At 39.2% G+C, this 11,545-nt stretch overlaps 1 protein-coding gene across 4 annotated transcripts in view; it reads right to left on the reverse strand.

The window, feature by feature from the left end:
* Positions 1 to 8,564: 8,564 nt before the first annotated feature.
* The window catches only part of LOC128697860 (cyclin-D-binding Myb-like transcription factor 1), a 28,252-nt gene continuing 25,271 nt past the window's right edge, over positions 8,565 to 11,545 (reverse strand). For all 4 annotated transcript variants that reach the window (XM_053789821.2, XM_053789820.2, XM_053789822.2 and 1 more), the window contains exons 14-15: positions 10,195 to 10,323; positions 8,565 to 8,770 (exon numbers count right to left, since the gene is read on the reverse strand). In XM_053789821.2, the coding sequence (XP_053645796.2) occupies positions 8,667 to 8,770; positions 10,195 to 10,323 (233 nt within the window). In that variant the 3' untranslated portion in view covers positions 8,565 to 8,666. The remainder of the gene's footprint in view (positions 8,771 to 10,194; positions 10,324 to 11,545) is intronic.

The raw sequence follows: 11,545 nt of genomic DNA on the forward strand, positions 1-11,545 counted from the left end.
GTGAGGCAAGAACGTTGTCTACCAGGCCACATCATAGTCTCCAAGCATGAGGATTAGTTTGCCCAAAATGCATTACATACTAGTGACTTTCTTTTGTGCCTAACAATGTTTTATTATGTGTAAACTACATTATTTTTGTACCACAAATAGAAATAAAAATGTTAATTCAAATACTGTAATTTGTTTATGTAAAAGTATATTGAAAGTTGAGTTTCATGACCTATTATGTATCTCGGACACAACCATCCTTAGCATGAGTATGATGAACATAATAAATTATTAGAATAAAACCAAGCACTAAACTGAACATAATAAAGTTATAACATTAGCTGTATTACCGTTTCTTACGCAATGGTTCACAGAGGAATGCACTTATGACTTGCGCAGCCCTTATAATTATTATTATAATCAAAAAGAAGCGCTAAGCCACAAGGGCTATACAGCTCAGCCCTTATAAGAGTGTGGAAGCAGTAAACCCACAGTGGTCATACAGCGCCTGGCAATAACAGGCAGTCAAGTTTGATCCAAAGGAAGGATAGCTCAAGTTCCTTGAATCAAGAGCCCCTCACTAGCATTAAGGCCTTGAGGCATTGCAACCATAGGTCTCTCTCTCAGCGTACACGGCTCCAGAACTTCTATACAGGAAGTTATAGGTGGCATTCTGATTGGAAAGGGTAGAAGGACTAGTGGATTTGTCTTGAAGCTCTATTATGTGGGGGTGCTGAAGGTTATGGTGGGGCTTCTTCAACACAGTCTACATACAACAGTCACTCTGGCTCTCAACAGAACCTACATACAATACAACAGTCACCCTAGCTCTCAGCAGAACCTACATACAAGTCACTCTGGCTCTCAGCAGAACCTACATACAAGTCACTCTGGCTCTCAGCAGAACCTACATACAACAGTCACTCTGGCTCTTAACAGAACCTACATACATTACAACAATCACTCTGGCTCTCAGCAGAACCTACATACAGTACAACACTCACTCTAGCTCTCAGAAGAACCTACATACAAGTCACTCTGGCTCTCAGCAGAACCTACATGCAATACAACAGTCACTCTGGCTCTCAGCAGAACCTACATACAACTCAACAGTGACTCCGGCCTTCAACAAAACCTACATACAAGTCACTCTGGCTCTCAGTAGAATCTACATTCAATACAACAATCAGTCTGGCTCTCAACAGAACCTACATACAACAGTCACTTTAGTTCTCAATAGAACCTACATACAATACAACAGTCACTCTGGCTCTCAACAGAATCTACATACAATACAACAGTCACTCTAGCTCTCAATAAAACCTACATCCAACAGTCACTAAAGCTCTCAAAAGAACCTACATACAATAGAATAGTCACTCTGGCTCTCAACAGAACCTACTTACAATAAAACAGTCACTCTGGCTCTCAACAGAACCTACATACAACAGTCACTCTGGCTCTCAACAGAACCTACATACAACAGTCACTGGCTCTCAACAGAACCTACATACAACAGTCACTCTTGCTCTCAACAGAACCTACATACAAGTCACTCTGGCTCTCAACAGAACCTACATACAACAGTCACTCTGGCTCTCAACAGAACCTACATACAACAGTCACTCTAGCTCTCAACAGAACCTACATACAACAGTCACTCTGGCTCTCAACAGAACCTACATACAACAGTCACTCTGGCTCTCAACAGAACCTACATACAACAGTCACTCTGGCTCTCAACATGACTGCAATACACAGTACAAAAATAGAAGTGAACTTTGCTAGAATTTGTTTTCCTTACTACAGATCAAGAGTTACATAAAGAATATTTAGCAATTTTTTATTTATTTTATATGTACATCATAGGGAACGTGCTAAACCCACAGCGGTCATACAACACCTTAGGAAATGGGAGGTAATAAGCTTCAATCCAAGATGAGGGAAGGCAGCTCCAGTTCTTTGGATGAAGAACTCCTCACCTGCATCAAGGCACTTCCCTCGTCGATTAGACCCTGATCCACTGTGGCCTGGTCCATGACCAGGCCACAGGGGTGTTGACTCCTGGAACACCCCCAGGTATACTCCAGGTATACTATTACAGTAGAAAATTAAATGCCTTAGTAATATGGCACTCAACATGACTGTAATACATAGTCATGGACTGTGTCAATGACCCCTTTGGGGCACTGACCCCTGGAACACCCCCCAAGTGTACTATTATAGTAGAAAATTGAGTGCCTTAGAATTATAGTGTTAACTTAAAATAAGTCATTGCATTATATACTAACTTAGTTATGCCTGAATAATATACAGTATACAAAAACCACTCTTACAAGATAAAATATTAAGTATTATATCATTACTAAATTCTCAACTGGATGACTAAAAATATAAACAGTAGAGAAGAGAGAATTATAGTGCTATACTGCTGAGTATTATTAATGTATTCTAGAAAAGTACTAAACATGTGAGTCATTCAGCAGTGCACAGCATGGGGTGAAAGGGGTGGAGGCTGAGGGAGGGATATAGGTTGAAGGGAGCAGATGAGTCGATGTGGTAAATTGGTGTCAGTTCAACACTCCACAATGAAGGTGGAACCCTGAGAGGGAAGGATGGATAAATTAAGCATATCAAGACATTGAAGGAGGTAGCAGCTACACTACTGAGCAAGAATTAATGAAGCAAAGTACACTATTATTTCAAATCACAGAATGAGTGTGGCTGGAACCTATGGCAAGTGAGTCCTAAAACCAGCAGTCCATGGGCTCCAGCTTTACAATTTCAAGAGTCATGAGTATAGTATGCAAAGCATTTTTGTGATTATAACTGTGCTTCTTTATGGAGACTACAAAAATATTACTTTGATGGTGCTTGAAAAGTAATTACAATCCATTATGAGCCTATTATTAACTTTTATTTATATATAATTATATATCTCTTCTTCTTTCAACAAATCGGCCATATCCCACCGATGCAGGGTGGCCCAAAAAGAAAAACAAAAGTTTCTCTTTTAAAATTTAGTAATTTATACAGGAGAAGGGGTTACTAGCCCCTTGCTCCTGGCATGCATGCATATATAAACTATAAATATATATATATATATATATATATATATATATATATATATATATATATATATATATATATATATATATATATATATATATATATACACACACACACACACACACACACACACACACACACACACACATACACACACACACACACACTACCATAGTCTCCCAAGATGTAAGGTGAGACTGCTAAACACGTGAGAAGTTAACACACTCAAAAATACATAGCAATAGTGAGCAGCCACGACAGAAAATACAGTTCTGTAGACTGCAGTGACATGAGGACAGTCTCTGGAGTCACAGTCTCATATAAGTAATATAATGAAAACTATTTGAGCCAGGATTCACTACATTTTTATAATGAAAAAACTGATCTTTGCAAACATAAAAAGAACTGAATGTATGTAATGTAATGTAATGTATAGAGTGGAACCTCTACTTGAGAGTTTAATCCGTTCCATGACCGTGCTCGCAACTGGATTTGCTCATTTGCAGAGCCAATTTTCCTCATTTAAATTAATTGAAATGCAATTAATCCATTCCAGTGGAATTCTGTACTTTAATAATTTCACTAATATCAACTCTACGGCTTATTTATCTAACACAGTTCATCTAATAAGACGTAACAAACAATATAAATAACATAGAAACCTGATATATACTCCAGAATGCATAAAATATGTCATTATGTAACAGGTGGAGGCGGCCACAACCACTCCCTCTTTGTTGTGGTAAACACTGCCATCTAGTGACGGCCTTTTGAAGTCGTCTATTATTATAATTATTATTATGTAGAACATTATTATTAGTATATGTATTATTATTATACATATTATTATTATTATTATTATTGTATTATATTATTATACTATTATTATTATACGTATTATTATTATACATATGATTATTATTATTATTATTATTATGTTAAGAAGCATCTTTCTATCATACACTGCCCAAGTTTCAATAAGATAGTCCAACAAACAAATGAGATACAATTCCCTAGATCACGAGCAAGAGCCCCTCACCAGCGTCAAGGAACCTGCCTTGAGGTCTGCTCGCTTATGGAAATTTTGCTTGCATATGGAAGCAAAAAATTGACCCATCGACTGCTCGTACTATTTAGAAAAACTCGCATGTGGATGTGCTCGCAAGTAGAGGTTCCACTGTATATGTATGTATGTATATCCTAGGAAGTAGGTTAGTAGACAGCAACCTCCCAGGGAGGTACTACCATCCTGCCAAGTGAGTGTGAAATGGAAGCCTGTAATTGTTTTACATGATGGTAGGATTGCTGGTGTCCTTTTTTCTGTCTCATAAACATGCAACATTTCAGGTATGTCTTGCTACTTCTACTTACACTTAGGTCACACTACCCATACATGTACAAGCATATATATATACACACACCTAGGACTCGACCCCTGCAACCACAAATAGGTGAGTACACCCCTCTGGGTTTTCTGCTATTTTCTTTCTAGTTCTTGTTCTTATTTATTTCCTCTTATCTCCATGGGGAAGTGGAACAGAATCCTTCCTCCGTAAGCCATGCGTGTTGTAAGAGGCGACTAAAATGCCGGGAGCAAGGGGCTAGTAACCCCTTCTCCCATATAAATTACTAAATTTAAAAAGAGAGACTTTCGTTTTTCTTTTTTGGGTCACCCTGCCTTGGTGGGATACGGCCAGTTGGTTGAAAAAAAAAAAATGCAAGATTTCAGGTACGTCTTGCTACTTCTACTTACACTTAGGTCACACTACACATGCATGTACAAGCATATACATGTATATACACACTCCTCTGGGTTTTCTTCTATTTTCTTACTAGTTCTTGTTCTTATTTATTTCCTGTTGTCTCCATGGGGAAGTGGAACAGAATTCTTCCTCCGTAAGCCATGCGTGTTGTAAGAGGCAACTAAAATGCTGGGGGCAAAGGCTGGTAACCCCTTCTCCTATATACATTACTTAAGTTAAAAAGAGAAACTTTTGTTTTTCTTTTTGGGCCATCCTGCTTCGGTGGGATAAGGCCGGTTTGTTGAAAGAAGATGTATGTATGTATGTAGTACAGTAGACAGTTGTTTAACACGGTTTTGTCTGGCATGTTTTGGTTATAGCACTATTGAAGAATTGTGGCATATTCTTGTATAACACTTTGTAAAATTAACTTAAGACAGTTCAGTTTGCGGGAGGGGAAAAAATTTGGAGCACGGTTCGCCCGCAGGATACACTCTGCACCACTTAATTTCATCTTAATTAGGGAAAAGGCCTTACAGTTGTTTAAAACAGTGTGTGATTAGGAAGGAAGGCCTGAAAAAGAGTGTGTTTAGCACAGGCTGGTTCCACAACTTTAAGCTGCATAATAAGATACATAATATTAAGTTTTCTGGTGAAAGTGCTTCAGCTGATCATACAGCAGCAAGTAATTTCCCTGCTGAATTGCAGGAAATTATTGCTGAGGGTGGCTATGAGTCACATCAAGTGTTTAATGCTGATGAGACAAGTGTTTTTTGGAAGAAAATGCCAACACAATCTTATATCAGTCAGCAAGAGAAAAGTGCACCGGGCTTCGAGACAGCAAAGGATTGCTTCACCTTGCTCCTTTGCAGTAATGCATCAGGTGATGTCAAGTGTAAGCCCATGATTATTTACCATTCTACCAGCCGGGATTGATGGGATAAAGATAGAAATGTTAAAAGCAGGTGGGGATATAGTTTTGGAGTGGTTGGTGCAATTATTTAATAAATGTATGGAAGAGGGTAAGGTACCTAGGGATTGGCAGAGAGCATGCATAGTTCCTTTGTATAAAGGTAAAGGGGATAAAAGAGAGTGCAAAAATTATAGGGGGATAAGTCTGTTGAGTGTACCTGGTAAAGTGTATGGTAGAGTTATAATTGAAAGAATTAAGAGTAAGACGGAGAATAGGATAGCAGATGAACAAGGAGGCTTTAGGAAAGGTAGGGGGTGTGTGGACCAGGTGTTTACAGTGAAACATATAAGTGAACAGTATTTAGATAAGGCTAAAGAGGTCTTTGTGGCATTTATGGATTTGGAAAAGGCGTATGACAGGGTGGATAGGGGGGCAATGTGGCAGATGTTGCAAGTGTATGGTGTAGGAGGTAGGTTACTGAAAGCAGTGAAGAGTTTTTACGAGGATAGTGAGGCTCAAGTTAGAGTATGTAGGAAAGAGGGAAATTTTTTCCCAGTAAAAGTAGGCCTTAGACAAGGATGTGTGATGTCACCGTGGTTGTTTAATATATTTATAGATGGGGTTGTAAGAGAAGTAAATGCGAGGGTCTTGGCAAGAGGCGTGGAGTTAAAAGATAAAGAATCACACACAAAGTGGGAGTTGTCACAGCTGCTCTTTGCTGATGACACTGTGCTCTTGGGAGATTCTGAAGAGAAGTTGCAGAGATTGGTGGATGAATTTGGTAGGGTGTGCAAAAGAAGAAAATTAAAGGTGAATACAGGAAAGAGTAAGGTTATGAGGATAACAAAAAGATTAGGTGATGAAAGATTGAATATCAGATTGGAGGGAGAGAGTATGGAGGAGGTGAACGTATTCAGATATTTGGGAGTGGACGTGTCAGCGGATGGGTCTATGAAAGATGAGGTGAATCATAGAATTGATGAGGGAAAAAGAGTGAGTGGTGCACTTAGGAGTCTGTGGAGACAAAGAACTTTGTCCTTGGAGGCAAAGAGGGGAATGTATGAGAGTATAGTTTTACCAACGCTCTTATATGGGTGTGAAGCGTGGGTGATGAATGTTGCAGCGAGGAGAAGGCTGGAGGCAGTGGAGATGTCATGTCTGAGGGCAATGTGTGGTGTGAATATAATGCAGAGAATTCGTAGTTTGGAAGTTAGGAGGAGGTGCAGGATTACCAAAACTGTTGTCCAGAGGGCTGAGGAAGGGTTGTTGAGGTGGTTCGGACATGTAGAGAGAATGGAGCGAAACAGAATGACTTCAAGAGTGTATCAGTCTGTAGTGGAAGGAAGGCGGGGTAGGGGTCGGCCTAGGAAGGGTTGGAGGGAGGGGGTAAAGGAGGTTTTGTGTGCGAGGGGCTTGGACTTCCAGCAGGCATGCGTGAGCGTGTTTGATAGGAGTGAATGGAGACAAATGGTTTTTAATACTTGACGTGCTGTTGGAGTGTGAGCAAAGTAACATTTATGAAGGGATTCAGGGAAACCGGCAGGCCGGACTTGAGTCCTGGAGATGGGAAGTACAGTGCCTGCACTCTGAAGGAGGGGTGTTAATGTTGCAGTTTAAAAACTGTAGTGTAAAGCACCCTTCTGGCAAGACAGTGATGGAGTGAATGATGGTGAAAGTTTTTCTTTTTCGGGCCACCCTGCCTTGGTGGGAATCGGCCGGTGTGATAATAAATAAAATAAATAAAGAATCCTTGTGCTTTGAAAGGTGTAGATAAAAACACCTTACCAGTAATTTGGACGTCAAACCAGTCAGCATAGATGACAAAGGAAATATTTACTGATTGGTTTAAGAATCACTTTATTCCTGAAGTCAAGTTTTACCTGCACAGCAAGAACCTTGCATTCAAGGCTCTCTTCATTCTTGATAATTTTGGTACTCATTCACAAGCTTTGCTGGATGTGACCCCACATGTAAAAGTTGTATTTTTACCTCCAAATACAACATCTCTAATACAACCACTGGACTGGGGAGTCCAGAAGAAATGTTGGCAGAGCTTGATGCAGATACAAGGGAGCCACTTAACAGAAGATGAAGAAGAACCTGAAGAAAAACAGTTAACGTTGCAGCAGTTACGTAAGCAATTCCACGTTGCTGCTAAACTAGCAGACTTTTTTCACTGAAGAGGACCCTGACAACTCTAGAAGCAGTGCTTTGAAATGGGGTCTAGACCAGCTGATGATGCCTAGCCGTCAGCTGTATAATGTACTGCAGGGTAAAAGAGCCCAGAGATCCATTACAGAATTTATGCACACTCCAATACAACCATCGACTTTAGTATCAGAACCTCTACCATCCACTTCTGCCGACAACCAACAGCCATCCACTTCAGCCAGTAGGGCCGCACCATGCATATCCACTCTCTTCACAATCATCCACAAACACCATTACCCACAGTTTAAGGTAAGAAATACTATTATTTCTATGACATTTGTAGTCTTAAGCAGTAATATATCATGAAAATGAACTACAATTACATATTCACTTTAATTTTTGTAAAATCTGTTGGTCTAAAAAATAGTTGTTTGGTTTTTTTGGGGGCTCCAAGGAACGTAACCCTATTTTTCCCATAAGTTCTTCAGTTTGTCTAACACGGTTTTAACTAAAACGGCATTTTCAGGAACGTAACTACCGATGGTCTACTATATTTTAAAACACAGGCTGTTTCCCATTAAGGCAATGTGACCTGATTTATACAGAAGGGGGTTACTGGCCCCTTGTTCCCAGCATTTTAGTCACCTCTTACAACACACATGGCTTACAGAGGAAGGATTCTTCTCCACTTCTGCATGGAGAGAGTGTGTGTAAACATCATACAACAGGCAAATTATAAAATAGGTAGGTTTCAGTCCAATAATGGATTTTTTAGTATATTTTAAATAAAAAGTATTATTTAGCTAATCTTGAGAAAGGCCCTGGCAGGTGATGTCTGAGTCATCATGGTCGGGCTGCAGACCCTCCTCTCGTCCCAGTGGCTCCCCAGACACTGACAGAATGGGATCTGCAGAGGTTACATCAAAATTAATTAAATATTAAGATACTAATAAACACACTGTCTGTCCAATTATACACTCAGTGGCCACTTTATTAGGTACACCTGCTTTTTAATGCAAATATCTAATCAGCCAACAATGTAGCAGCATCTCAATATCTAAAAGCATGCAGACATGGTCAAAAGATTCAGTTGTTGCTCAGACGGAACATCACCATGGTAAAGAAAAGTAATATAAGTGACTTTGACCATGGAATGATTGTTGCTGGTAGACAGATGGGGTGGTTTGAGCATCTCAGAAACTGCTGACCTCCTGGGATTTTCACACACAATAGTCTCTAGAGTATACAGAGAACAGTGTGAAAAACAAAACAAATATTGAGTAGCAGTTTAGTTGGGAAAATTTCCTTCTTAATGAGAGAGGTCAGAGGAGAATGACCAGACTGGTTCAAGCTGACAGGAAGGTGACAGTAACTCAAGTAACCATGTGTTACAACAGTAGCATACAGAAGAGCATCTCTGAATGCACAACACATCAAACCTTGAAGTGGATGGGTTATAGAAGCAGAAGACCACACCAGGATCCACTCTTGTCAGCTAAGAACAGGAAACTGAAACTACATTGAACACTGGCTCACCAAAACTGAACAGTTAAAGATTGGAAAAATGTTGCCTAGTCTTATAAACTGTGATTTCTGCTGTGACCTGTGGGTGGAATGGTCAAAATTTGGTGTAAACCTTTGATATGTGGTGGAACGGAAGATTTGTAATATGAATGTGCAGCCAACAAATCTGCAGCAACTGCATGATGCTGTAATAATAATATCTTTATTTACTACAAGTATATGTACATGGTATACAGGCCTAGCTCATATCCATGTCATGAAGAATTTAAGCTGTTCTGGGGGCAATGGGGATATCCTATTAAGTACTAGAAGGGTGTACTTAATAAAATGGCCACTGAGTGTATAGCCAATAGTAAAATGATACTGTGTATCCTAAGGGATTTAAAAAAAATTTTAACACTTTTAAATTTTTTTTTCTGGGGGGGGGGAGGAATAAAACACTGTGTTATTACTATGTTTTTTAACTCAACAGCCATCTCCCACCAAGGCAAGGTAACCCAAAAAAGAAAACCTTTGCCATCATTCATTCAACTGCTATCTGCCTAGAAGTGTGCTAAGAACACACTGTGATTACCCTCTGAGTGCAGCATTGCCATCCTTCCTTGAGAGTTCAGGCACTACTCTTCCCACCTTCATGACTCAAGTTTAACTAACCAGTTTCCCCTGAATTATTATTATTATATTAGGTAAGAATATGTTATTTATTAATTCAATAATGAAAAATGAATAGATGCATATTACAATTTTAAATTATTTAACTAGATTAAAAATCTGGGGTGAATCAATGATAACAGAGAAAGCACTAACCATTGAGGATGACCTGAGAGGTTACAGCAGGCGAGGATGGGTCAAGGCTGGTGGCTAGTCCTGTCTGAGAGTGGCTGACCTCACCATCACTCAGGATGTCTTCCTCCTTCATACCTCCACCCAGATCTCCTGATAAAGCATAATATCATGTCAGTCTGCTTGTCATAATCACTGAATACATACACTGTACTCTTACATCTCTGATAAATAAAATATGAACAGGCTGTGCAAGTACAGGTGTGTTAATACAGATTGTAAGAATAAGATACATGTACAATCAAAACAATAACTGAAGTTGATGTCTCACCACTGGTGGCTTTTTCAATCTCAGCATTGAAAAAGCCATCAATGGCAATTTTTTTTTTAACACACTGGCTGTTTCCCAATGAGGCAGAGTGACCCAAAAAAAGAAGAAACACTTTCATCATCATACACTCCATCACTGTCTTGCTAGAGGTGTGCTGATACTACAGTTCAAAAACTGGGAAAAATTTCTCTTCAATAAATGCCTTGATTTTGCATGTGTTTTATTCCCATAATCTACAAGTTGGTTTATACAGTGTTAGAAATTTGAAAAGGCTATTTTAAAGTCAAAATGTATGAAAGACAAAGAGAGGAAGGCACATGACTGGGGTTATATTTACAGTCCGGCCTTACCATAAATGTCTTACATATTAGGTTAGTGTGGAAATTATTGTAATCAAAACTGCTGTTAACACTTGAATGGGCAAGAAAAAACAAAATATGTTATTAGACTGTACTAGAAAAACAATTAAATTAATGATTGTACAATGAATAGATCAACTGTTTATAATATCTAATAAAATAATGGTTGGAACAAGATCAAGTGATCAACTTTGTTTTAAAAGTGAATGTAGTACAGCAATTATGAAACATTTATGAAATATAGTAATAGTCTTAACCCTTTGACTGTTTCCGACGTATAAATACGTCTTACGAGCCAATGTTTCTGACGTATTTATACGCATAAATTCTAGCAGCTTCAAATCAAGCAGGAGAAAGCTGGTAGGCCCACATGTGAGAGAATGGGTCTCCATGGTCAGTGTGCACCATATAAAAAAAATCGGGGAGCCAGTGGTGCATTGTGGGAATGCCATTTCAGTTGTCCTTTTTCAGCATGTCTAGCGGTAAGAAATATGTGATTCCCTAGCAAATCTGGGACTCTTCTCTTCCCAAGTGATGCTCTAACACAGATGGAAGTGTCAGTGAAGATCAATTTCATGATTTGGAGGAGTTTGAGACCAAAAGCAATGGAGGAGGAGGAGGAGGGTTTGAGGAGGAGGAGGAGGGAAGGAGGAGGAGGAGGAGGGAAGGAGGAGAAGGAGAAGAG

This window comes from Cherax quadricarinatus, chromosome 68 (genome assembly GCF_038502225.1).
Source record: "Cherax quadricarinatus isolate ZL_2023a chromosome 68, ASM3850222v1, whole genome shotgun sequence".
NCBI lineage: Eukaryota > Metazoa > Arthropoda > Malacostraca > Decapoda > Parastacidae > Cherax > Cherax quadricarinatus.